Here is a 25,266-nt window from a genome sequence, read left to right as displayed (position 1 = left end):
AAACAAGAGCCCTGCACGCTGTGGCTCGACACGAGACGCATCCACCCCGCGACGGATGTTCATGGTCTCTGGGCATACATATTCGACCTAGAGGAGGTGGACTTTGGGGTGGAAAGCATAGACTGTGTTGTGCTTGATACGCAAAATCAGCTGGAAAAGACTCAGACAGTCTCAAAGAGGACACCGCCAGGACATCAAGCCATTTGAATCCCGGACTGCAGTCGTCACATCCCTTGGCGTCTGGAGATAGGCTCACCTCCGAAAGATTTAAGACCTGGCTAGCCCGCGCTCGCATAATTCTCCACCTGGGCACTCTTTCACGCCCTCCCATCTGTGCAGTGCTTACTCGCGACAACGCCAATCTGCACGACACGATCCAGAACCTCATCTCTGCAGCTCAGGCGACCCACGAAAGCGTGAGATTTCATCATACCTTCACCTCGGCGATAAGCCCTTAACTCCGCTCTCTCCACCCAACACCACACGTGCGACTGCAGCCCAGCATGCCGCCCACACCACCCTCCACAAACTCTTCGAGCGCAGGCCATTCGCCGCCGGATCCACAGTTTCGGGTCGTGCGAAAGAGGAACCGAGTCCCGTTGTCATGCGGCGCCTGTAGACATAGGAAGTAGGCATACCTCTACGAAGCCACTGCGCTGTACCCCCCAACGCTGACGCTTGCAGGTTGAAATGCAACCGTGGCCACCCCTGCGACAACTGCACCAAGCGCGGAGATACGGCATCATGTACGTATGCTGCTCCAAGCAACCGCAAGAAGAGCTCCTCGAGCACTGGCTCTGCGACGACCCCTGATGACATGCAAAACCGCATTGACCGTCTAGAAGGACTTGTCCTCTCTTTGATGACCAATGGCGCACAAAGCGCTGGCCCAGCTGCCGCTCATGCTGCCATCGCCGGTAGTCTCAACGGTGGAGCCTCGGATCCGCAATTCAATGTTAGTCAATATAACACTGCCATGAGCACTGGCGCGTCCGAGTCGATTCCTGAAGAAGATGTGGAAGAAGAAAGCGAAATGGAGAATGTCACAAAATCGATTGGCGTCATGAAGGTACACAACAACCAAACCGTGTTTGCTTCAGAGGCACATTGGTACGCCATCCTGGGGGAGCTATCCGAAGTCAAAAACTACTTTGCAGAACACAAGAAACAGTACGAAGATCAGCTCAAGAGGTATAGGGCAACACATATCGGAGACCGACCCCCAGGAACATCTTTCCTCATGGGCGGCCAGAAGCCCTGCTCTAAAGCTGAAGTTTTGTCACGCTTTCCTCCGAAACCGACGGCCGACCTTCTTGTGTCGCGATTCTTCAACACCTACGACCCTGGCATGCACATCATCCATGGACCATCTTTTCAAAAAGAATACGATCGGCATTGGTTGCAGCCAGAAGAGACGCCAGTCATCTGGCTGGGTCTTGTCTTCTCCATGATGTGCATCGCACTGCAGTCTTACACTCGGGCTGGGGACGAGCCACCAGAGTACCATAATAAGTCTTGGGAAATGTCAAGAGAGTATGGTGATCTAACTGCGCAGTGTCTGACTTTGGCCGACATCACACAGCCCATTACTGGCATGATGGAGACGTTAATATTACATGTACACGCTGAGTACGCTCGAAGCAGAGACGCCGAAGTAGGCATTCTTATCGGTACTGGCATAATTGTACGGCTGGCCATGCGCATGGGACTTCATCGGGACCCTGGGCCATATCCTGGCATTCCAGTATTCCAAGGCGAGATGCGAAGACGTGTTTGGGCAGTCGTGCGTTCGATCGATTTGCTGTTTTCTGCCCAGGCAGGTCTACCCCCCATTGTCAGACCACGAGACACCAATACGGAGATTCCGAGAAATCTCTACGACGACGAGCTCCATGAAGATATGAAGGTTCTTCCGCCGTCGCGACCCGAGACGGAAGCGACCCCCACTCTTTTCCTCATCAACCGAACCCGTCTCATCTACAAGCTCGGCGAAGCTGTCGAGTGCACGGATACCTTGACCTGCGCATCTTATGACGAGATAATGAGGCTGGATTCAGAGGCTCGTGAATTGCACGAAAACATCTCGCCCCATCTCAAGATGCGCGGCATGGACGAGTCAGCACGAGATCCTTCAACTTTGATCATGCAACGCTTTACACTAGACCTGCTCTTCCTGAAGATCATTTGTGTACTGCATCGGAAGTATCTCGCTTACGGCAGAGTACAGTCGCGATTCTGCTATTCAAGAAAGGCCGTTATTGAAGCATCGTTGATGCTCCTAAAGCACCAAGCAACCCTGCACAGAGAGTGTCAGGCTGGTGGCCGGTTAAGGAACGTGAAATGGTTCATTTCATCACTGACAACTGTCGACTTCCTCCTCGCTGCGATGATTGTATCGTCGGATCTCTACCACACCACGGCACAATCTACTCCTCGGTCTCCATCGACCGATACAATGTGTTGGAGTTCAGATCGGGTTGATGAGATGCTAGACGCGATCGAGATAGCAGTTGGCATTTGGGATGGACTCAAGGACGGCTCCATGGAAGCATACAAAGCGCATGCAACGCTCAGCGTCATGTTGGAACAGCTGAAGAAACATCGAGCGACGAAGCAAGCACCAAATGGATTTCAGGCAGCTTCGTCAACATACCCGATCACACAAATGGAGGACGCAAACGTTGCTCCGGAACATTCAGCAGCGATGACATTGGGCTTACTTAGCACAGGTGGCATGACACCTAATGCGAACATGTTCGATCAACGATACCCAGCAGGCATGGCCAATCTCTTGAACGACCCAGTTTCTCAGCCATCCACAGGCTTGACACCCCAGTACAACCAGTCTATGGGCGGTCCCACAGGGACTGAGAACGTCCCAAGTCCATTTTCCAACTTGTTTGGAGCGAACCTATTCCACAATTTGGACCTACCACCAACCGACAATATAAACTGGGTACGCTAGACTAATCACTGGAGATGTTTACAGTGGCTAACAATCAACAGGACGCATGGGACTCGTACATTCAAGGTCCTGGCATCGAAACTACTAACAACTTTTTCCAAATGGATCTTGGCAACATGCCAATGCAGACGGAGCAGAATGGAGCGCCCACAGGACAGTCGCTCAACCAACAATCTACTGCAGCAGGTCAGACAAACATGTTTGCTCAAGATGTCTACATGGGTGTGAGTATGACCGAGTAGATATTCGTGATTGAGATCAAGCACTAACAGCAGCGTAGGCTGACGCGAAACCGGGGACTGGCGAAGGCTACGTCAGCGGCTTCAGAATGCCAAAATCGACTAATTAAAAACAAAACCAATGTACACGAACTAGCACATTCTTAACGCGCCACGACCTTTGTTGTACAACGTATGTTAGCCTTTTCGTATTCTGTCCAACTAAGCTCATTCGGTGGTTTTTTGTGCGCAAGGGCGGCCGTGGGGGCCAAAATCTTTCCATAGTAGTTAGTAGCTGTATTTAGAAACCCATGTATGGATGTCCAGCTGAGGTTTTGGAAGGAAGGGGGCGCAGCAAATGCTCTTGTGCCCGAATGCTGACTACCTTGTTCTTCATCTCATCAGCCTTTCTTTTCGTGACAAGGCTACTAACCTGCCTTCTTCCACTCTCCTCTTATTTGCTTGTTTCCCAGTTGGAAACGCGCAACTTCCTTAGGTCGCTACGTATCGAGTCTTCTATCCGTGTAGTTCGCATACACACTTCTGTGCCCCGCCCACCTGCTGCGCCACGCTACGCTCCACCCCCGCATCCCACCTTCCCCCCCTACCCATCGGACCCCGAGCATTGCCATCTTGGCTCTTCTCACAACTGCTGCCTACCTCCCTACCCTTTCCATCCACCCTCCCCCCTTCCCACAAACTCAAATTCGAACTCGAGAAATACATATACATCTACATCTGCGCCATCCCTATACCAAACTACCCGTTGGAAAAACGATGGCAACGAGTACATCGCAAGCTTCGCCGACAGTAGTATCGCAAACCACGGCATCGACGCTTGTTCCGAGCGATGCCCCAGCTATCAACGCGCAACCTGTTGAGTTGGATGCTAGTGCGAGTGTGACGCCTGAGGAGGTGAGGAGGCGACGAGGGAGTGAGATTCGTGGGGGCAGTGAGGTATGAGTTTATCCCGTTTTCTCTTTTCTTTCTTAGTTTCTGGGCATAAGCCGTTTTTTTTCTTCATCGGTTCTATCTTTTTTGGTGGCTGGGTGAGGGGGTGTGGGTGGGGGGGGAATGGAAGGGGGGAAAGGAAGAGGCTGACGCGGTGAATTAGAAGAGAGACGAGATTGTTGCGCAGAGAAAAAGGGATCCGGGGGTTATTGTTGATGTGCCGGGGGGATTGACGGCGGAGGAGGTGGAGGCGGTGGGGAAGGTGGTGAGGTAGTTTGTCGTGTAGGGTTTTGATGAAGACTGTGGTGTTGGGTAATAGTACAGTGGGAGATATATTTAATATTTACAATACAGCTCGAGGCTAGGAGGAGGATAGGGAGGGATTTTTTTTATTTACAATCAGTACCCCCATATACAAACTTTCCATCACTGCTATTCTCGCACCCACACGTGCCATCGACAGGACTCCGGATACATCCCATTCCCTCGCCCTCATCCTCACCTTGCACACCCGCTGCGTCCCAGAAAAACGTAAATGTATCTTTACGACTTGCCATTTTGGAACCGGGGGAGCAGTTGTAGGCTTCGCAGGTGCCGTAGGGGGCGCCGTGCGACTTGTCGTATTGGTGGTCGATGGTGAAGACGGCAAAGGTTTGCTTGCCGAGACGCGTGTTGTGGCTGCATTCTGCGGCTTGGATTGCTTTGCTTGTTTTCGCGGCTGGGAGGGGAGTGGGTTAGTTGAATGGTATGAAGGGGTGAGGAAGAGAAGGCGTACGTTTGCAGGCTGGGGCGGCAGGGTATGTAGCGTTCGAGTGGGAAGTTGCTGGGTCGAGGGTTGCTGTTATGCCGGTTGCGAGGGCGAGGAGGGTGAGGAGATTTGGCTTGAACATGGTGTGGATTTTCGTCTTGTTCCTTTTTTTTACTGCGAGATATTGGTGGTTGAATGAGTGTGGTGGTATGGATACAACGAAACGTCGTCGTACTCAAGGTATAAGTACACGACCCCTTGAGCAATGACCCTGCCATTTTCCCCGATCTCTTTTTTATACACATCTCATCAGAAGGGCTGTCATTGATCCACATGGAACCCGCAAACAAGGTGTGCACGTTGCGCAAATGGCATGTTTCGAAACGATGAAACAGCGCTAGACAGGGTGGGGCGGGTGGAGGTTGCGGGTGGAGTGTTTTGATATACGAGCTTCTAGAGCGGTACAAAGATGGCTTGCGTCAGCGTGGTCCCTGCGGATATTACGATGAATTAAGCTTTTTTGATTGGGACAGGGGCATCAACGGAGTTGGGAGCAACCATTGTGCTTACCTACAATAGCAAGGTCGATACCGGCCCGATCCTTACCTTGTAGAGTATACAACCATGTCTTCTCGGTCCTACTCGGCTGTCAAGTAGATCAAATCTAGGCTCTGAGATGTTCAAAGTAAAGGGAAATCAAGTAAGGCATTGAGATGGAGCAAAATCACGTTGCATGGAGAACCTAAGGTTTCGGTAATATGATAGGTCGTTCCCACTTCGTCCCGTGAGTAGAAATGCAGTGCTACGTACTACGTAAGCCAGACCCCGCACAACCAGCCGCCAGCAGTTACACTACTCATACGCAGTCTCTACCTATCTCATATCCCCAACCACCTGCTTAGTGGACATGGCAATCATGCTCAATGAAACACCATCAACAAACCAGGGTCAAGCATTTGGACCTCTACCTCCTGAGCTGCTTCTCAACGTCTTAGACCAGCTCGTGGAAGCATGCAACCATCACCGCCCTGTGATACGCTCACGATTCGACATAATAACCAGGACACTGTACTCGCTCACCTTAGTCTCGCGCAGCGTTCATCCGATAGCTACCGAATATCTTTACTCAAATTGCGTGTGGTTGGATTGTCCAGGGACCTTGGGCCGCTTTTGCTCAACAGCAGGACTAGATCATCAGCATCAAACCACCATACAAAAGACCAGAAAACCCCCGAAACCTACTTTCTTGCGATACATTACCTCGATACACATGTCACCCATAATGACAAGAGACCTATGGCAGGATGATTGGGAAACCTCTATCGGACGACCGGTAATCATCAGCTTACTCAACACTATTGGTTCTAATTTGAAGAGACTGCATCTCAACTTGATTCAGTTCATATTTGATTGGGGAGGTGCAGAAAGCAAAAATATGGCCATCATTGATCGAGACATGTACTCTAATATGTTGCTTCTGGAGGAGTTAATCATCTCCTGCGACATTATTAGCCACTTCCCCAACCCGCCACCGAATATCAAACGACTTGCCATAGCCACTGATCATTTCAGAGATGCAGAGTGGACCTTCTACCGATCTTCGCCATCACTCCAATCACTGGTGCTCTTTTGGCCAGATGGAAGGATAGACAAACACATTGACTCTTTCTTCGATTTGTATGAGGGAAAAAGTCTGGACATCGTTCTTGCTGACTAGTTTGGACATAACAAGACACAGGTCGGGATATGCGGCCGAGAATCAAATGACACGGTGCGGATATGGGAAGCTGATATGCCGTCGGATATGGGAAAGTCATACGACCAATGGATATGGGATCAAGGTGCTGCAGGTACACTGTGGGACCAGAAGCAGCGACTTATGCCATCATTGTCAGATACCAAAGGAGATTAGCTGGGTCAGCACGCAGCATTTTGAATACCACAACATCGCATGGCTAGATAGGTGATGATCATATTCAACAAGTTGTGTGCGAAGCCCCCTGCTATACTTGCCTCGTCACCAGTCGCAAACAACCACTGGACATCCTCTGCTTCAAGGTATCCCTCTCCAACGATTGTCGCATATTAAGCTCAAGCTCACCAATGTCCCATTCGGCACGCAAACTATTACCCCTTAGTAGATCCGCTCTCCCGCCACCCAACCAAACAGAAAATAAGCCGACCAACTCTGGATTACATATCTCGAAATGACTGTGTGTGAGTCTTGTCCGTCTCACGTGCATCGGCCCTGAATCCAGCGAAAATGCTTTCATCATTGGATACTCAAAGGCCAGAAACTCTAAAAGTCGGTGGTCGATCTGTTGGGCGAAGTCATGCGACGAGACCCCAGGACCGACGCAGAAATTTGCGCCTGAAGTTATTGAGATGAAAGTACCGGTCGGAGACGGACCAAATGTGCGAAGATACTGGTGGGCAGTGAGATGTGTACTGCGAAAGTTTGTCATCACATCAGCCCACCACAAGCCGTTCTCATCGGTTGTGTCCGAGTTGTCAAGATGTGTAGTACCGACATTCGCAATTGTTACATCCAATCTACCAAGGATATCTTTTGTAGCTGAGAAGAAGTTGTTGACGTCGAATGAACTTGTAGTATCGCAAGTCATGGCGATGATTGGGATGTTGGAGTTGATGCGTCTAATCTCGTCTGCGACAAATTCGAGGTCCTCTGCGTTGAGGCTGCTGATTGCGATTCCGGCGGCCTTTGCTTTGGCCCATGATATCGCAATTTCTCGGCCGATTCCGTGCGAAGCATTGGTGATGAGGGCGTATTTCCCGGCTGCGCTGCGCTGTACTGCTTCGAGGGCCGGGTACGGTTCTCGGTGGCAGACCATCGTCGGATGAGCTGTCAGCCCTAGCAAACCAGAATGTAAGTATCTCGTATCCATGGCTCGTCGAGATGTTCCACAAAATAACTATCAGCGGCGTCAAAAGATTGGAAAGCAAAGCGGAATCTCAGCATCCCACTTTCCTTTACGTTCGCGCACATTATATCTCACGCCTGCCTCTCCGGTGCTAATAGTCCAGTCAGCACTTGCTCCCGGATTGATCTACACCACAGTAAGCCCTGCAGCAATAGAACATACCCAAAGCAACTATTGTCATTCCTTCTCACCCTGACCAACAGGGCGCCTGACAAGCAACCCTGCAGGCCAGCAACCTCAAAGGCAACAATCAATGAGCCGTCCCCGCAGCTCTAAAGCTCAGGCACAAATCTCACACTCCCAAAGCGCCATTTCTCCACGAAAGATGTGCGTCCAACTCGCTGCAACACACCACTCCACATCTCACGTCGCCCTACCCAATCACAGAATAGAACTGCACGGCGCCACTGCAGTTGGAAGCCACGGACTTAATCAACAACCAACAAGGGAAGCCTGGGGCATTGATGAATGAGAACCAATGGATTTTCGGGTGTTTGGCCCTGGGGGGATTGCGTGCAGCTGGGTATGCAGCCACAATGGGGCTGAGAGGGGAGGGGCGAGATGGCAGGGGTGTGTTCGGCGAAATATGGCCGGGTGAGGAAGGTTGCGGGGAGAAGGAATGATTATGGAAAACAAGGAAAAATAGTTACTTGTACGTGCTGTGCTTTGGTTAGGCTTGTGTAGCGAGTGGTAATGACGTGTTGTAGGAGAGATGGTCTAGTAAGTCTAGCTTATTTGATAGGAGAGGTATGTGTTGTGTTGATTGGACGCGATTAGTTTGGATCCGATCTTAGATTCTCGGAAGCTCTTAGTAGAGAATAACGTGGCTCTGATATTTGGCGATTACCAGAAAATTAGAATGTACGAAAACCCCTCTTCTGCTGAATTTGCCTACTCTATTTTCTTTTTACGGATCCAGCCAACCGCACATCGTCATGTTGCCCTGATATCCCATATTATCGTAATGATAAATACTGTTCACCGAGCTCATTTCCCTGCATTTCTTTTGCTCTGGACTACTCCAATGCGAGCCTAGAAGCTAGTCTCACTCCATATACGTATATACGCTGCTTCTGTTCTATGTGGAGCTATGATTTGATGCAAAGATCAATTGAGCTTTGATCACTAGGAGTTGTTTTCTTCAAGTTTTCCATAATTACAAATACGTGTGTAGATTCTGTTATGATACCCTCTATGAGCCTGAAAATTTTAGCCCGCAATAATAGTAGCCAAAAGACCTGGGATACAAGCATGCAGATTCTAAGACGTACTAAATTATGATGTGAGAGCATTTCGCAGTACGTGTTCTGTTCTGTACGAGAGATGTTCTTGGTTCTGTCACAAGTGATACTGCTCAGGTTGAAAAACATGAAGAAGTGTTACTTAGGTGTTGTACAACTGTAAAAAATAGCAAGTCACTGAGGACAACGTTTAGCATCAAGATTAATCATTATCCGATTTCTAAGATTTTCGCAATATAAGGTGCCTAAGGTTCAGTACTGAACAAGCTTGCTGAACCTTTCTCCTCCATTAACTACTGTATTTTTTTCAGAAATATCCTTGTGGCTATTTACTCGATGTATAGCCTATTTAAGTTGATACATCTAATCTTATGTAAGAAAAAAGCGAGCGTATATCTCAAGTCTAGCGTACTGGGTTGATGTTTCCTAAGAAAGATAGTAGGCTGCTCCCAGATCTGCCAGGTTACAAACAAACGCAGAATCCGAGATATCATATAACTTAGAATATCGAACTTGATACTGATTTAATCGATGTCAGTACAACAAGAGTATAGGAAGCGATCGCGCTACAAATACCTCTGCCTCTCGCCATTACAAATTCTTGCTCAACGTCAGCATCTTCACTCATGGGCATTGACGAAAATAAACATCGAAGCAAAATACTACTCTTAAGCTTCGGCTAGGAGCTTCGATATACATGCTATGGCCACGGGTTGTGTCACTAATTTCTGAGGAAGTAACAAAATTTACAAGTAATAATGATAAACCTGTTGAGATTTGCTCAAACTACATTGATTGGAAACGCCACAAAACAAAGCTACTTAAAAGGGTATATACAAAAAGAATTCCAAGGCTTCGACCGCCATTCAATGTACCATAGTTTTTCCAATTTCGCTTTCCCAATTCTCTGCTCTCTCAAACCCATTGGAGTGAGTCTGATAGTCCATCATAGCCTGCACTACCTCGTCTCTCGAGGTAACAACGAATGGGCCGTATTGCACAATGGGTTGATCCAATGGCAACCCAGCAACCAGCACAAATCTTGATTCTTTCTCGGCGCCCTCCTCGACTGATATTTCGACACTGTCGCCGTTACTCTCAAAGACGACATTGTTGTACTGTTCGATGGGTCGGGAAACGCCGTCGGATGAGACTATGATTGTGCCGTTGAGTACGTAGGCAAACGCGTTCCAGCCTTTGGGTAGCGGTTGCTTAACTTTGCCACCAGGTTGTACAGTAAAGTCCAGCAACCAGACGGGTGTGTAGGCCAGCTCCTTGAGGCTCTCTACGCCATAAGCCTGGCCACTAATGACCCTGACTTTCACCCTGCCGTCGTCTGCCGTCGCCTGAGGTATTTCCTTGGCACGGAGATCTCGATATCTCGGCTCGCATGACTTCAACTCTTTAGGAAGATCAATCCATAGCTGCATGCCAACGTTCGGAGCACCGTCTTTGTTCTGGCGGGGCATCTCGGCGTGTACAATACCGCGTCCTGCGGTCATAAACTGCAAATCCCCTTCTTCGATGGTACCCTTATTTCCTGCAAAGTCTTCATGATCCACTGCTCCAGACAGCAAATACGTAACCGTCTCCTGGCCACGATGCGGGTGATCAGGGAAGCCTGCGCCTGGGGGAATGGCGAAATGATCAAGCATCAAAAAAGGGGAAAAATTTCGAAGTTTGGGCGTGCCGACACTCCTCCTCACTTTGGCGCCGGCACCCTCGGACTGCTCGATTGCGAGGAACGATTTAGCAATCTTGCGAGGCGCATTGGTCGTATAGACCTCGTCAGGTATGACGGGGAGGCCGCGAAACATGGTAGACGACATATTTTGGGTAGGGATGCGAAATGGATTCGTGATGTTTGTGAAGGTCGTAACGTGTCTAAGAGAGCTCGTTACTCGTGAGAGCATGTACTCGTTGTTGTAGATAGCAAGTGTGATGGCGACAATTGCGAAAAAGATGGATGTGAGGGTCTTCATGGTGCCGGGGGACGCGCTATATAGCGGAGGCGACAAGGGCGACTAGAATCTTCGGACGCGCATTCGATGCGCGTGTGAGTGGATGACATGGTGGACTGGGTGGCTTAGTTGATGTTTAGCAACCAGCGATGGTTCTGCTGTCGCTTGGCAGGCGTCGATGCTTTGTCGAATATGACCAAGCAATGCGAAATCATGGTGGGGCACTTTTTCGGGACGTGCAGCTCCCGATGGCCAATCGGAACCGACACCATTGCGGAACGCCCCCGCCATGCCTCAACACCTTGCTTTTACTCTATCCCCACCATTTCCCCTGTCGTAACGTCGCAGTGGCCATGGCAAGGGATCTCATCTTTGTGTTGATCAAAATGGTTGCGTGATGCATCTCGGTATTCACTAAAAACTCCAAATACAGGGTAGGAAATACTACAATAAATGCTGATAGTTCAACTATCTGTGATAGCTTTGAGCAACATTATGCATGGACTTGAATTTCAGAAAAGAAACGAAAAAAAGAAATCTCATCATAGATGATAACCTTCATTTCAAACTGAGTTGTTCCTTGAGAAATACGAACCGCGAGTCTCTCAGGCGCCCTTCTTCCTTGCCAACAGTTGACTTTGGATCACGCTGTTGAATGCTAGTACATTTTTGAGATAAATTGTTCTGACCTCGTTCGTGAGGCTGATGCGCAGTCGCAAAGTCAAGTCAAAGAGAAAGACTTGACTGAAGAAGTTGGGTATGGTGGGCGTTGACAAGAAGAAGTGACGTCATCTCCGCAGTTTGCCATAGTACGTGGACACAAAGGTAGTAGTTCTCGTTGTCTTAATTCTCGATTGACTAAGAAGATCCGAACTAACCTGTTTTGCCCCAGATTTGATCCAGAGCTCTTTTGCAAAACGTTTTTGCAAGTCTTGATTTCCGGGCATTTCACATTAAGAATCTAGAGGTTGCAAGTAGAGCAGATTGCTTCACAAGTCAAGAACAACTTGTCCCCACAAACTTGAACACTACACATGAAGCCTTGTTATTAATATTTCTATGTTTTCAGACTGTTATCTAGTGAGTAAAGCTTCCAAGGGAGTGAAATACATACATCAGCTGCTCCTTCGTATAAAGAGCAGTGATCCCATCATAGCACTTGAGTCACTGTCATCACAAGCTATTTCGCTTGGAAAGAGGATTTAGTATTGTGTATTGATAGAGGTAGGAAGTTGCTGAGAAGCAGCAGACTGGGCTCCAATATCCAAGTGACGAGGCTTGGCCGCCTCAGCCTTACAAGTTCACCGCCGGACAATCTCATCTCTGGAGCCAAGTCTGTTTTCTTGAAGTTGGTAATCAAATCGCATAAGATTCATCTACAACAAGTTTCTAGGACATCCAATATTCGGGCGACTCACATGATTGTGCAGTGTGTATCACCATCACGTGATACTCTCGTGTGTAACACCTAGGTTCACGCCGTCCCATTCAGCATTAGCAATCTCTCATGAACGAACAGTTTTCGTATTGCCAGTGCACCCTGTCATCAATAGGTGTGGTCATAATACATTTTCAATCATACATAACCTTCTGCTGGCTCAGTGGCTGTATGGGGAAGGTGTCAGCCTTGTCGTGCCCCGCACTCTCTATCGCGGTTGCCTTGTGATGTTCAGCCTGCTCAATTTGTTCTTTCTACCATCTCTCGACTTCTCAAGCACAATATATTACCTAGCATCTTCATTCGAGTCACTTGTAGTTGTTGTATTCCCTCACAGAGTTATATCAGCAATACCATCGGATACCCCGTCGAACCTCTCCGCCATTCGCTTAAACGAACGATTAATCTTGAAGTTCATATCGCCACGCTTAATGCTCTGTAGCTTTGTGCTACATCACCTCTTGGTCATACCCAACAGCGATGAGGCTACTCAATACCAAAACACTTGAACTAACTTCTTTCATTGGTCAAATACCGGACTACGTTATCTTGTCCCACAGATGGGAGGAAGGAGAGATAGTCTTCGGTGATGTTTCCAAAGTCCCTCTCAGCAACCGAACCAACCCAGCTAGAACGAAGCGAGGTTTTGCCAAAGTTGTAGGCACTTGTACCCTCGCAAACAAAGACGGCTTCGAATGGGTCTGGATTGATACCTGTTGTATCGATAAGTCCAGTTCAGCGGAATTGCAAGAGTCAGTTAACTCAATGTTTCGATGGTATCAACGAGCACAGATTTGTTACGCATATCTCAGTGATGTTGCAGACGAATCTTCTGGCTGGGGTGAAGCGTTCAATAGAAGCTTGTGGTTCACTCGCGGATGGACACTACAAGAACTGCTGGCTCCTTACACTGTAGAGTTCTATTCGGCAGACTGGAAACCCATAGGAACCAAGTTTTGCCGATCCAAACAAGTCGCCTCAATCACAGGAATCGAAGTTACGGTTCTAGAGTCTGACTGGGTGACTACAGAAGACAAATTGTGTGCTGCACAAAAGTTGTCCTGGGCTGCACACCGACACGTATCCAAGGTGGAAGACAAATCATATTGCCTGTTTGGACTCTTCAATGTAAATTTGCCGCTCTTATATGGCGAAGGTGAAGTCAAGGCATTCCGGAGACTGCAGCAGTCTATTTTTGAGGAAAGCGCCGACCATAGTCTTTTCTTATTCACCCGGAGCCGTTCTCGTACCAACACACCAATGCTGGCGGATTCGATCCAGAGATTCTGCACAAATAACACTTGTGGTGTGTGCAAAAACCATGCGCAATGCTTTTCTTCAGAAATAATACGCTACTCAGAGATTGTCTCAAATCGAAGTCTTTGGCCAGCCGGTTTGCAAGATGCCCATTATATCCAGCTATTGAGGCACAGTGTTATGATCAAGCTGCCTTTAGTGCAGTACAATAGTCTTCGCAGGGAAGAGCGAAACTCCCACAATGTACACCGTCCATCTCAGACAGTCATCGCCATATTGCCTTTGTCACCACGGCGCGATAAACATTCACTTTTTGGGATTTTACTTCAACAGATATCTTTGGCAAGTTACGTACGCTTGTCAGAGAAACCTCTCCTTCTGCAAGAGGATATGATTGGGGCGGACCCCGCAGAGCTAGGAGCCTACACTGTTCACGATACCCACCCCAATCTTGGCATAGATTCGATCGGAAAGATTATCCCTGATTATATCAACCTGAATTGGCTTGAGCAGTACGTGAAAATAAAACTCCATAGCGCCACTATAACAGCAGAAGAGTGGCATGGCAACACTCAAGGTTATCCCGCTAGAGCATGTATTGGTACTACAGCGCAATTCCCGCTACCAAGCCATCTCCAAAATCATTTCTCAGTTACAGTTTCCTTCCGAAGTGTCAGAGGTCCAAGGTTGTCTGGAACGATCATCTTAGGCAACTCCGTCACCCAGATGGAGTTGCTCGAGATAAGACTGTCTGAGGGCCCGAATGTTGATTATCATTTTCTGAAGCGAAACAATCAGAATCAACGCCATATGAGGGTTTGTGCTCCAATACCCAACACGAACGATTCCCTCGATATCGCTCTTCGCAAGCTCCCAGTCACCGAAGTTGAGTTTTCAAAAGGAGAAAATTCCAAAAAGTCTTCGCGAATCGACCCTGCGTCTACTGTGTGGTGTGACTTTGGTATCCTAAGATACCAATATCGCTTAGATATCAATCGTTTGTCGGCAAAGAATACAAGTCAAATGAGCTCCTCACAGCCGGGTCTAGGTAGATCCAGGATATAGATTGATTGGTCATTCTACCCCCCTAGGTAGAGAGCTACCACGACTAGTCTACTGTGCAATACTAAATCTTGATACCTGTTTCATCTACTCTCCCTCACCCTAACCCACTCAACACAGCCACTCCAACACCCCCAACAACCTTTGAGCACTCAATTCCCCCACCTTGATCAACACCAGCACTTTACTCCATACATCAGGTATTACAAAACTCCAGAAGTCCAAAAAAAAGAGGAAAAGAAACAGCCACGATGTAGACTTTTGGAAAATGGTGATAGATTTCTCCTTCTCATCGGACTAATATCTCGAAATGCCATGTAAATATACGCCTACCAATGCACTCCCCCACCATATACATACGTCCTCATACATCAATGATACACAAACCTTTTTAAAAAAAACGATCCCTCTTAAAGGAAAAAAAAGGGGGAAAGAAAGAAACAGAGCTTAAACACTTAAGGCCGCCGGCACCAGAACCTCGTTAGCCTGCGCAATCCCCGCCTCCGGTTCGACCTCAGCAGTCGATTCTGGCACTTTAACCCTCTTAGCCTCCGGTTCCTCGCCCTCCCTCTCCTTCCTCTTCTCCCCCTGCTCCTTAACCTCTCCCTCAGGCCTAGTCGCCTCCTTAACCCTCGCACGCTTCGACGCTCTAGACTCCTGAATCGGAATGCCCAAGTGCTCGTCCACTTTCTGCGCCTGAAGCAGCAAATCATCTACTTTGTCAAGTCCTAGAGCTTTAATAACATCGGTGTAGCACTTTGACTTATTCATGGCCGCATATGCTTTTTCTTTGCCAGGAATCATTTGGCCGAGGAGGTACTTTGTGTTGCCCCATCTGTTAGCGACTTGGAGGGCAAAGCGCATGTACTCTGTGACTACGGTTTTCCACTGGGAGCGCCATTCGTGGGGCCCACCTTCTGCGTCGGGACGGAAGCAGCTGGGATTTTTCTCGGCTTCAGTGGCGATCATGGCGCCGTCGACGGAGAATTCTTGCATTAGTTTTAAGGCTTCGGTGCGCGAGGTTACGTCGCCGTTCATGACGCAGGCGACACCGGCTTCTCTGCAGATTTCGCCGATCATCTTGAGTTGGTCGCGGATTGCTCGCTCTCGTGGTCGCATGGGCGTGGTGCGGCAGTGGACGGTAAGACCGGTGATGCCAGTACGGACGAGGCGCTTCACCAGGGCGGCGGTGTCTTCGGGCTGGTCGAGGATACGGATCTTGACGCTGATGCCAATCTCGAATGGCTTGCCCACCTCTTCGACGAGCCTTGTGAGGATGTCACAGAGCAGATCTGGTGTTCTCAGAAGCGCTGCGCCCATTCCACCAGAGGTGGAGAATGGCTTGGGGCAGCCTGAATTGACATCGATCCCGGCGACATCTGCTGCGACAATCTTGGCCGCCTGAACTGCGAGCTCAGGATTCGCCGTACCAATTTGGTAGATGAGCTTGCCCTTCTCCAACTCGGGATGTATGCGGTATATGACGCTCTCACGGAGGTCGGGGTCGAGGGTCGGGTTCTTGATCTTGGACGTAGGCAGGCGTGTGAACTCGAGAGTCGATGTGTGCGGGTTGAAGCGCCTTGTGGTACCGATGATGGCGCGATCAATTGTCTCTGGACCCCATACCAGGTCTGCGCCGTACTTGAGGGCCAGCAGTCGTGAGGGCAATTCACCGGAGCGCACCATTGGCGCAAGCACTACTTTGCCGCGGTAGTCGACGCCATTCTTGGGGATGGGCACGCGTACGGGCTCGGGGGAGGCCATGGCTCGTGTTATTGTTCGCAGGAAGGTTCGGAGCATAACATGCCTTAAAAAGAACGAGCTTTCACAAGGCCGAGTGCGAGGGTGGGGGATTTGACGGCCGGCGGCGATCTGTACGGCGTAAAAGTTGGGCGCAGGGACCAGGGCCGAGGGGCGATTAGTGCCACAAAACTTATCGATTGCGGGTGCATGGAGCAGCAGTAGAATAGAGTAGTACATCACAAGCCAAGTATGCACCCATTTTGAAATATATCAGTTGCCAAACAGAAAAGTATTAGATAGATTTTTGCTTTCCAAAGCACTCCAACTATAGCTTCGACTTGGCAGCCTCGGGATCTGCCACCTTTACCAGAATTTTGCCTATAATTGTCAGTCTCCAAGTCCGTATGCATCCAGCTGGCAAAAAACAAAACATACCTGTGTTCTTGCCCTCAAACAGTCCAACCAGCGCTTCTTCAGCCTTGGTAATTCCGCCATCATAAATAGTCTCCTTGCGCTTGATCTTGCCCTCCGACAACCATTGTGCCAGCTCCTTCCTGGCCTCAGCGAATTTGTCCGCATAGTCGAAAATAACGAAACCCTGCATACGAATACGCATCGAGATGATCATCATGTAGTTCTAACACGCAGTTAGCACCGTCCCAAGCCCTCCCCCGAAATTCTATCAACGTACCTTGAGTCCGGCCGGCTTCTTGTTGTTGTAATCAGAAATAGCACCGCAAATGACAAATCTCGCATGCGGCTTCGCACGACTCAACGCCAAGTCGAGAATCTCCCCGCCAACATTATCAAAGAAAAGATCAATAAGTCCCTTGGTCGCAGCGCGGAACTTCTTCACAAAATCCGGGTCCTTGTAGTTGAGCGCCTCGTCGAATCCAAGCGTGTCCTTAAGCCACGCAACTTTACTGTCCTCGCCCGCAAGCCCTAGAACCTTTGCGCCCTTGAGCTTAGCAATTTGACCCACTACGCTTCCCGTTGCGCCCGCAGCTCCGCTCACAACAACAAAGTCTCCTGGCTTAACCTGACCGACGTCAAGGAGACCAAAGTACGCCGTTAGTCCTGTCATTCCAAGGACACCCAGTGCATCCGTTGGTACGGCGCCTTCGGGAAGGTCTAGGGACTCAACGTCCTTTCCTGGAATAATGGCGTATTCGGCCCAGCCGCACATGGCTTTTGCGTAGGTGCCGACGGGGAATTTTGGATTTTTGCTGGCGACGATGAGGCCGATGCCCTGTCCACGCATTACGGCATCGATCTGTACGGGAGGGATGTAGGAGCGTGTGGGATTGAGCCAGCCGCGCATGGCGGGGTCAATGGAGAGGTACAGGGTTTGGAAGAGGACTTCGCCATCTTTGAGCGAGGAGGCCGAGGGGACCGGGTGAGACTTGGGTGTGAAGGTTTTGCCAGCTACGATGCCGTCCGTAGGTCGCTCGGCGAGGTGGACTGATGTGTATGAAGGCATTTTGGCTTTGATATCAAAGAGAAAGGATTAGAGGAGAGAAGATCGGGATGCGTATCGATTATGTAGTACCAAGCTTCCGAGGTTGAGATCTGCACCGCGTAGCTATCACAGCAAACGTGTCAATAAAAAAGGACAAAAGCAATGGTGAGACAATAAGAGAGGATCCCAAGGTACGGGTCGCCCGCCATTTTGTTTGTATGCAGTCTGGTATCCGCACGGATTAGGCCGGACCAGCCACATTGGAGCTGGTATGCAGAGCATTGCGGAGAAAGGTGCCGAGGTTCGGATGGGAACTTCCTATTGCGGACGCCGGGGTAGGTGCGCCGGTTGGCGCTGACGCTTAAGCGCCGCGGCTATCAGGTAATCACATTGCTGTCTGCATATAGAAGGCCCGAAGAAAGAGTTCCTACGAATACAATGGGCGTGGTGGAGAAGAAGTACTGGGGTTTAGGAATGCAAGATGCGGTGTGTTGGATTATCCTACAGATTGAACTGCTACGTGCATGATAGCAAGTCCACATCGGAATTCTGGGAACATGCATGGTATATGGACATTCAGCGACATTATGTTTTGGAATAACCAAAAAAAGTCGTCATTCCTCAGCTTCCTCCTCCATCTCAACGTCTCCCTCTTCGCCTTCTTCTCCGCCTTCGGCCCACCACAGTGTCGGACCAAGACCTGGTTGAGCCATGGAACCCTAAACACATAATTAGACGTCTGCTTACTTGATAGGTCTTCATGTACTTACAATCACTCTCCAGGCCGTGGGTCTCTCTTCAATGATCTCGCCCTTTTCATCTTTTTCTATAATCGTCGGCCGCTGATCAAACCACTCTTCGTGCTCTACCCTGAACAGCACCGGCTCTCCCTTGTCAAAGAAGAGCTCTGTTCCCTCCGAGTTCCACACCCATACATTCTCTGCTTGCGAAAATGACGAGTTCTCTGGGAGATTCTGATACGGTATAAAGATCTCTGAAGTGAATTCCAGATCAATGATGATGCCCTCTTGGTTCGAAGTCTTTATGCGCCCATAGATAATCTCGCCGCGAAAAGGGCGGAACACAGTCATGCGAAACTCGACTGCATTTGGTGTGAGTATGGGGAGATTAGCAGGCGAGTGGTGACGGACCATTGACATTTACAAGTCCAGTTCCGTGGCCGATGAGACCCTCTGAAGCCGAGAGTAAATCCCACATACAGATACAGAGGCCAATATTGGGAATGATCCTGTTGCTATACTTATCGTTGATGACATCCTTGATGGCTTGCGCGCTAGGCTTCTCAAAGTCCTGCGGCTTGATTTGGATCAAGTCTTGAATCGTGGTCTAGGGGTAAGTTAGCGTTTTCCTATGAAAATACACCCGTAGCAGCTACGTAAGTTGAACAAGGGTAACATGTGATTGTGAAGGTAATAATGCTTTGAAATTTTCTACACTCCATAGTAGGCATATCTCAGGTTCTAGGGGCACGGTCCGAGCTGAACTTGACTTACGAGTATAAACATGTTTGCAACTTTGGAGGCTTCATGGATTTCGGTGTAGTAAGCGCTCGTCACCTATACATTGTGATTGAGTTGTGAGAGTCAAGAATCAGAGGCGCAACTTGCGCAATGATTAGCGTTGAGCTAGCGCTATCGATAACAACTTTTTGGATTGTCGTCGGACCCCCGAGGCGCGTCTCATCTCCTGCCGTAACCAACTTTTCATTTTTCCTCACCAACTTCATTGCGCTTTCCCTTTCAGCGATAATATACCCAGCGGAATGAATCAGATATAGTGCTTTTAATCAAAAACCTCCAGTTTGCAATAATGTCGTTCAAATTTCCACCGCCTCCGCCACCACCGCCCAAGGCTACGTCAAACGAGCAACCATACCCAAGCCAACGAGAAAGCCACAACCGAGGAGGAGGCGAGAGAGGTCGCGGAAGAGGAGGAAACCATAACAGAGGTGGTGGCTTTCATAACGCTTCCGGGAACTCACGAGGCGGACATGGACAGAATCGTGGGCGAGGAGATGCGCGTGGTAGAGGCCAAAGGGGAGGTTATCAAAACAACAGAGGGGGTGGATTCCACAGGAACGATACCAGGGATGGCCTTGGAAATGACCATAGCAATGCGCCGCAGAATGCCACCTCACTGGAAGCACATGCCAACCCCCAGTCTTCACCATCCGCATACAGCCAGCCCGGTGCTCAGTATTCTCCGCCCAAGCATGCAGGCCAGAAGCGAAAATTAAACGACCGTAACGGTAATGCACAGTCACAAAGGAACTCCCAGCAACACAGCTCGAAACCGCCCCGAGCCAAGGCTGCCGTGCCACCACAGGTACCCAGCTTTGGCTTTTCGCTGCCGCTGCCCTCGATCCCGAAACCCGACCACAAGAAGCGCAAGATCGCTCTTGGGCTCTCGCAAAAAGTCGAGCAAGATGAAAGTAGTGGTGAAGAGGACATTGACGAAGAGGCGGCATTTTCTGAGAAACTCAAGGGTGGGGGCTTCGCTTTTGAGCATGAAGGAGAGACCATCACAATACAAACAGGCGCTGAAGTCGCAGCATGGATCAGGGATCGCAGAAAAAACTTTCCAACACAGCAGAGGATCATGGAAAAGCAGGATGAGGCCGCGCGGAAACGGTCAGCAGAGCTCGAGTTTTTGCGCAGGATGAAAGGGAAGCCACCAAAAGAGAACGAGCCAGTGACACACATTCAAAAACAACCAAACAAGGACCGCCGTGAAGCAAAAAATGATGGCACAAAACAAGAGGCGGAAACAAAGAGACAAGAGGAGCTGGCTACGTTGCGCAAAAGGTTGCACGAGAGCATGGTGAAGAAACAGTCGACACCAGCGACGGTAGACCTTGGGCTGGGATACGATAGCGAGACAGAGTCGGACGAGGAGAGCTCGGTTCTCTCTGAGTCGTCAGTCGTGTCCAGTTCGGAAGAATCAGAATCTGATTCCGGTTCTGATTCAGAGAGCGACGACGAGGCACCAGAAACTGCGTCATCAAAAACTGCTCCACCGCCAATAAAAGTTCCACCCCCTCGGCCTGCGTCGGCGCGAACAGAAACAAAGAGCAACAAAATGTGCACGAATTGGAAGCGAAACGGAAGGTGTCCATACTTGAGCAAATGCAAATACCAGCACCCACCCAAGGACGAGGATAATAAGCTTAAGGGGTTGTATGAGCGCATGGTGGAGCAGGAGCTTGTCAAGGCGGACCAGCTAGCGCTGGATGCAATCAAATACCTGGGGCAGAATGGATTCTTGGGATGAGCATGTGAAAGGTGTCTGGCGTTTGATACTATTCTCCAATGACATAGGTACATCCTTGGCTGCCAACCCAAACTTCATGCACCTTTTGTGCATCGACATCCCAACGCGCGCCAGGACCGACGGTTTCCTTCTTGGCATCAGGCTCGTCAGGGTAGGTGTACGTCAGGGAGCCGTCCAGGACAAGATGTGCGGTTTTGCCGCTGTGCTTGTGCGACGGGTAGTGAGCATTGCTACGCGGTGGTCAAACAGACGTAATATATGTAGGGAGACGGTAATGCAAACTTACGGGCCATCTGTCCACGTGAAGACATGGCCAAAGCCCCACGACCGAACTTCGCTCTCTGCTTCTTTCCGTGACCGTGCCATTGCGGATGTGCTATGTATAGTAAGTGTTGAGTGGGACGAATAAGATGGAGGTTTCGAAACGGTTGTTGGACCCTGACAGCCTGCGTGACGTCGATGGAGCTTGGCAAGGCGGGTGCGGGATGGCAGCGATCAACGCAAACAGGGCATCGTTCCTCATCCACAAGCAAATGGCTTGATGCAGTATTTCCATGTCCAATGCCGCGTGGCATTTATCCATGGGTTCACGCCCTTGTCTTGCGCCCCACCAGCTGGATCATCAAACGCCGATGCGGCAGCCAAGGCAGGCTCGAGCTGGAATATGAGGAGGCCATTGCATCCATGCCTACTACATGACCACCTGCCTCTCCTCTCTTCTTAGATACTTCTGCCGCACTCAAATCTCCTAGACGCCCAAATTGTCGGTTGCATTGCAGTAGACGAGCATCAATCCTCTCCAAGGTATGTTGCGCACGATTCAGGGAGCACGCAAACACATACTTGAAAGGGAAGCGCTGACATCGTTGGAGACAGCTGAGCTTCCTGCATTCCTGCAGTCAGCATTCCTCCCACAATTCGCCGGTCCTGGATAACTAGGCACCACCGTCGCCTTGCGCCTCTGCTTCTAGTCTTTCTCCAATTGTTCCTTTTAGTTTCCTACCCTCCCATCCACACGCCTGGTGTTGCTGCCCCCCAACACCCCCACGATGCCGGACCCCTCCAAGGATAGCAAGCTGGGTACGCCCAAGCTCGACAACCCCCAGCTCCAGGCTGGAGGAGGAACAGCTGCCGTCGCCCCCAAAGCTCGTACCCTTGATGACCTGTCAAACCTCCAGAGCTACCTCCGAATCGTATACAACGAGATCCTGGGCCGTTACAATCTGCAGACCAAGGACGGACAATTGAGCTGGCTCAAGGAGCAGAATGGCCCTGGCAAAGACTTCGAAACCGCAGTAGACAGCCACCTAGAGCTCCTGGGCGACGGCTCGTTTCCCTCTTTTGCCAACTACTTTGCCTCAGGACTAGGCAACGTGATGAAGCCTGCACCACCTCTAGATGAATCGCACCCGATTTCCAACTACTTCATCTCCTCGAGCCACAACACATACCTCACCGGTAACCAACTCTCGAGCGACTCGAGTGTCGACGCCTACAAAAACGTCCTCATGCGAGGTTGTCGCTGCGTGGAGGTGGACGTTTGGGACGGTGATGAGCTCTCCGACTCAAGTTCAGATGAAGAAGCCGCTAGAGGTAATCCTGGTGCCGATGAAGCGAGGAAGGAGAAGAAGAAATCCAAGACTGGTCTGAGCATCCGCAAACGCCTGGGCTTGAAATTCGGCAAGGACAAGTCAGACGAGGAAAAAGTCGAGACACCTTCACCGCCGCCGCCTCAAAACAACGCGCAAAAGATCGAGCCCTGGCACTCTGCTTCATACACTTCCCGAGCGGAACCAAAAGTGTTTCACGGCTACACTTTGACCAGTGAGATGACCTTTCGATCTGTTTGTGCAACCATCAAAGAATATGCGTTTGCAGTATCCAATCTACCCCTCATTGTCAGTCTGGAAGTACACTGTGGTCCTGAGCAACAGGAGATCATGGTCGAGCTCATGCAAGAGTACTGGAAGGGTATGATGCTTGAAGAGCCATTGGATCCAACCCAGAGCTTAGACACGGTCGGTTTGCCTGCACTCAAGGAACTGGAAAACAAGATTCTCGTCAAGGTCAAGCGTGGTCATCCCAAGGTATCTCCTCCCGAGTCACAGGTTCCTGCAGTTGGTGGGTCAGTGCCACCGTTAGAACACACTGCAAGCTTGGACTCTGTAAACTCAGAAGATGAATTTGGGCCAGACGGCGAGAAGAAGCCGCCAGCGCCAAAGCCCAAGGTCATAGAGTCTTTGGCACGACTGGGTGTATATTTTGGTGGCTACTCATTCAAGGGCTTAGACACTCCCGAGGCGAAGATACCTACCCACATTTTCTCACTTTCAGAAAGCACACTGATGGATCTTCACGAGAGCAACCCTACAGGACTTTTCGATCACAACAAGCACTACTTTATGCGCGCGTATCCAAAAGGCCTCCGGCTGACGTCTTCAAACCTTAACCCCTCCGTCTTTTGGCGTGCGGGAGTCCAGATTGTAGCTCTCAACTGGCAACGCTGGGACGGTGGAATGATGCAGAACGAGGCCATGTTTGCAGGTACTCCTGGGTGGGTCCTCAAGCCAGAGGGATATCGCAGCACAAGCACTGCCGCAACACAAAAGACAGCCATCCCCCACCAGGATATGGATCTAAGCATCGAGTTCATTGCCGGACAGAACATTCCTTTACCTCCAGAAGAAGACGACCCCAAAGACTTTAAGCCATATGTCAAGGTCGAGCTACACGTCGAGTCGTACGAAGAGCGCAATGCCGAACCCATACAAGGCAATGGAAGGAGCCAAAAGGGTGAATACAAAGACAAGACCAAGACGGCCAGGACCCCGAATCCCGACTTTGGTCGCGAAGTCATCAAATTCACTGGCGTACAGGGCGTCACGGACGAATTGACTTTTGTCAGGTGAGTTTATTTTTTCTTTTCCCGCTACGTGTACACATCGCTACGGGTGACACGCATCGCCTTTGCGCATACCGACCCAGGCCCGACCTATCGCACAAGACGTCCCTGCATGAGTATCCAGGCCTGATCTGGTATTCGGTGCGCTTGTGAGCTACGTAGGCACGGCCTGATGGTTTCACGGGCGCTGAAGTGGATGTGGAGATAACGGTCGTGGTATATTGCTGGGACCCAATCTGCCAAGCTGCAGAGTGCCGTGATTCCGGTATCAGGCCTCGTCATTTCCTTCGCTATGACAGCGCTTTTGTTGTGCCTTGCTCGGCTCGTGCAACGAAGCCTGATTCGATGCAGGAAATCAAGCACTAATCGCTGTGGCACAATTGATGTCATCGTTCCTGAGAGCATACAACGAAGTTCCTGTAACACATGCTGACGTTATGTTTTTACAGATTCAAAGTCATGGACGACGAGCGCATCAGCGACGACCTAGCTGCATGGGCTTGCTTCCGTCTCGATCGTCTACAAGCCGGTTACCGCGTTCTTCACCTCTACGACGCAAACGGTGTGGTATCCAAAGGCGCACTGCTGGTCCGCATCACGAAGACGGTTAGTGCGGCTTGAGTTATCTCATGACCGTAGAGTATCTGTTACTACTACTATTAACATTGTTATTTCTTACCGTGTTTTTCTTTTTCCTCAAATCATGCCCTGCTACATACTTACATGTGGCCTGTTTAGGTTCGGTGAGGGGGGTTTGACTAATGCGGATATTTTAGTTTTTTCCGGTCGGCCCCCGGTTTGGGCGTGGAAAGCAGTTTTCGCATGATAGTCTGCATAAACATCAGGGACTCGGGAAGACGCAGTCGTTGTATCACCCGAAGAAAGACGAGAAGAAGTGGTATCAGGTTGGGCGACAGAAATCTGTTCGACTCTGAAGGTGTGAAGGTTTAAAGTGAGATGCGATAATCTTCGAGTGGTGCTATTAGCGGGATATTTTTTTTTTTTTATTTTGGTTTAGCGTCCTGTGTCAGCCGGTAGGCTATATAAGACGTGCAGGCTGGGCCTACAAGTATCTACGTAGTTCTATC

At 49.9% G+C, this 25,266-nt stretch overlaps 14 protein-coding genes across 14 annotated transcripts; 7 read left to right on the top strand and 7 right to left on the bottom strand.

The window, feature by feature from the left end:
• Window positions 1–503: 503 nt before the first annotated feature.
• Window positions 504–3,314, top strand: COCCADRAFT_8876 (uncharacterized protein; the record flags this gene model as incomplete). Its single annotated transcript, XM_007718682.1, has 4 exons — window positions 504–628; window positions 685–2,956; window positions 3,007–3,189; window positions 3,246–3,314. 4 exons carry the CDS (start codon window positions 504–506, stop codon window positions 3,312–3,314), a joined length of 2,649 nt encoding a protein of 882 aa, XP_007716872.1.
• Window positions 3,315–3,960: 646 nt separating this feature from the next.
• Window positions 3,961–4,146, top strand: COCCADRAFT_108162 (uncharacterized protein; the record flags this gene model as incomplete). The annotated part of the gene is made up of 1 exon (XM_007718695.1): window positions 3,961–4,146. One exon carries the CDS (start codon window positions 3,961–3,963, stop codon window positions 4,144–4,146), a length of 186 nt encoding a protein of 61 aa, XP_007716885.1.
• Window positions 4,147–4,523: 377 nt separating this feature from the next.
• On the bottom strand, window positions 4,524–5,024 carry COCCADRAFT_40724 (uncharacterized protein; the record flags this gene model as incomplete). The annotated part of the gene is made up of 2 exons (XM_007718694.1): window positions 4,524–4,852; window positions 4,910–5,024. The coding sequence occupies 2 exons, from the start codon at window positions 5,022–5,024 to the stop codon at window positions 4,524–4,526; spliced, it is 444 nt and encodes a 147-aa protein (XP_007716884.1).
• A 765-nt stretch (window positions 5,025–5,789) lies between these two features.
• COCCADRAFT_29997 (uncharacterized protein) lies at window positions 5,790–6,599 on the top strand (the record flags this gene model as incomplete). The annotated part of the gene is made up of 1 exon (XM_007718693.1): window positions 5,790–6,599. One exon carries the CDS (start codon window positions 5,790–5,792, stop codon window positions 6,597–6,599), a length of 810 nt encoding a protein of 269 aa, XP_007716883.1.
• Window positions 6,600–6,885: 286 nt separating this feature from the next.
• Window positions 6,886–7,734, bottom strand: COCCADRAFT_108143 (uncharacterized protein; the record flags this gene model as incomplete). The annotated part of the gene is made up of 1 exon (XM_007718692.1): window positions 6,886–7,734. The coding sequence occupies one exon, from the start codon at window positions 7,732–7,734 to the stop codon at window positions 6,886–6,888; it is 849 nt and encodes a 282-aa protein (XP_007716882.1).
• A 2,197-nt stretch (window positions 7,735–9,931) lies between these two features.
• On the bottom strand, window positions 9,932–11,047 carry COCCADRAFT_108167 (uncharacterized protein; the record flags this gene model as incomplete). The annotated part of the gene is made up of 1 exon (XM_007718691.1): window positions 9,932–11,047. One exon carries the CDS (start codon window positions 11,045–11,047, stop codon window positions 9,932–9,934), a length of 1,116 nt encoding a protein of 371 aa, XP_007716881.1.
• A 1,897-nt stretch (window positions 11,048–12,944) lies between these two features.
• Window positions 12,945–13,688, top strand: COCCADRAFT_43429 (uncharacterized protein; the record flags this gene model as incomplete). Its single annotated transcript, XM_007718690.1, has 1 exon — window positions 12,945–13,688. A coding segment is annotated over one exon (744 nt), but the record flags the coding sequence as incomplete, so codon positions are not given.
• Window positions 13,689–13,724: 36 nt separating this feature from the next.
• COCCADRAFT_108161 (uncharacterized protein) lies at window positions 13,725–14,786 on the top strand (the record flags this gene model as incomplete). Its single annotated transcript, XM_007718689.1, has 1 exon — window positions 13,725–14,786. One exon carries the CDS (start codon window positions 13,725–13,727, stop codon window positions 14,784–14,786), a length of 1,062 nt encoding a protein of 353 aa, XP_007716879.1.
• Window positions 14,787–15,230: 444 nt separating this feature from the next.
• COCCADRAFT_108129 (uncharacterized protein) lies at window positions 15,231–16,547 on the bottom strand (the record flags this gene model as incomplete). Its single annotated transcript, XM_007718688.1, has 1 exon — window positions 15,231–16,547. The coding sequence occupies one exon, from the start codon at window positions 16,545–16,547 to the stop codon at window positions 15,231–15,233; it is 1,317 nt and encodes a 438-aa protein (XP_007716878.1).
• A 304-nt stretch (window positions 16,548–16,851) lies between these two features.
• On the bottom strand, window positions 16,852–18,006 carry COCCADRAFT_108140 (uncharacterized protein; the record flags this gene model as incomplete). Its single annotated transcript, XM_007718687.1, has 3 exons — window positions 16,852–16,904; window positions 16,962–17,163; window positions 17,218–18,006. 3 exons carry the CDS (start codon window positions 18,004–18,006, stop codon window positions 16,852–16,854), a joined length of 1,044 nt encoding a protein of 347 aa, XP_007716877.1.
• A 593-nt stretch (window positions 18,007–18,599) lies between these two features.
• On the bottom strand, window positions 18,600–19,511 carry COCCADRAFT_40718 (uncharacterized protein; the record flags this gene model as incomplete). The annotated part of the gene is made up of 4 exons (XM_007718686.1): window positions 18,600–18,704; window positions 18,756–19,087; window positions 19,137–19,332; window positions 19,500–19,511. The coding sequence occupies 4 exons, from the start codon at window positions 19,509–19,511 to the stop codon at window positions 18,600–18,602; spliced, it is 645 nt and encodes a 214-aa protein (XP_007716876.1).
• A 304-nt stretch (window positions 19,512–19,815) lies between these two features.
• COCCADRAFT_29991 (uncharacterized protein) lies at window positions 19,816–21,276 on the top strand (the record flags this gene model as incomplete). Its single annotated transcript, XM_007718685.1, has 1 exon — window positions 19,816–21,276. One exon carries the CDS (start codon window positions 19,816–19,818, stop codon window positions 21,274–21,276), a length of 1,461 nt encoding a protein of 486 aa, XP_007716875.1.
• A 28-nt stretch (window positions 21,277–21,304) lies between these two features.
• COCCADRAFT_108156 (uncharacterized protein) lies at window positions 21,305–21,642 on the bottom strand (the record flags this gene model as incomplete). The annotated part of the gene is made up of 2 exons (XM_007718684.1): window positions 21,305–21,506; window positions 21,563–21,642. 2 exons carry the CDS (start codon window positions 21,640–21,642, stop codon window positions 21,305–21,307), a joined length of 282 nt encoding a protein of 93 aa, XP_007716874.1.
• A 683-nt stretch (window positions 21,643–22,325) lies between these two features.
• Window positions 22,326–24,799, top strand: COCCADRAFT_108127 (uncharacterized protein; the record flags this gene model as incomplete). Its single annotated transcript, XM_007718683.1, has 2 exons — window positions 22,326–24,181; window positions 24,628–24,799. 2 exons carry the CDS (start codon window positions 22,326–22,328, stop codon window positions 24,797–24,799), a joined length of 2,028 nt encoding a protein of 675 aa, XP_007716873.1.
• Window positions 24,800–25,266: the final 467 nt, after the last annotated feature.

This window comes from Bipolaris zeicola (genome assembly GCF_000523435.1).
Source record: "Bipolaris zeicola 26-R-13 unplaced genomic scaffold scaffold_248, whole genome shotgun sequence".
Lineage (NCBI taxonomy): Eukaryota > Fungi > Ascomycota > Dothideomycetes > Pleosporales > Pleosporaceae > Bipolaris > Bipolaris zeicola.
Note: the sequence above shows the minus strand (reverse complement) of the source record. Positions and strands in the feature narration are given on the sequence as shown.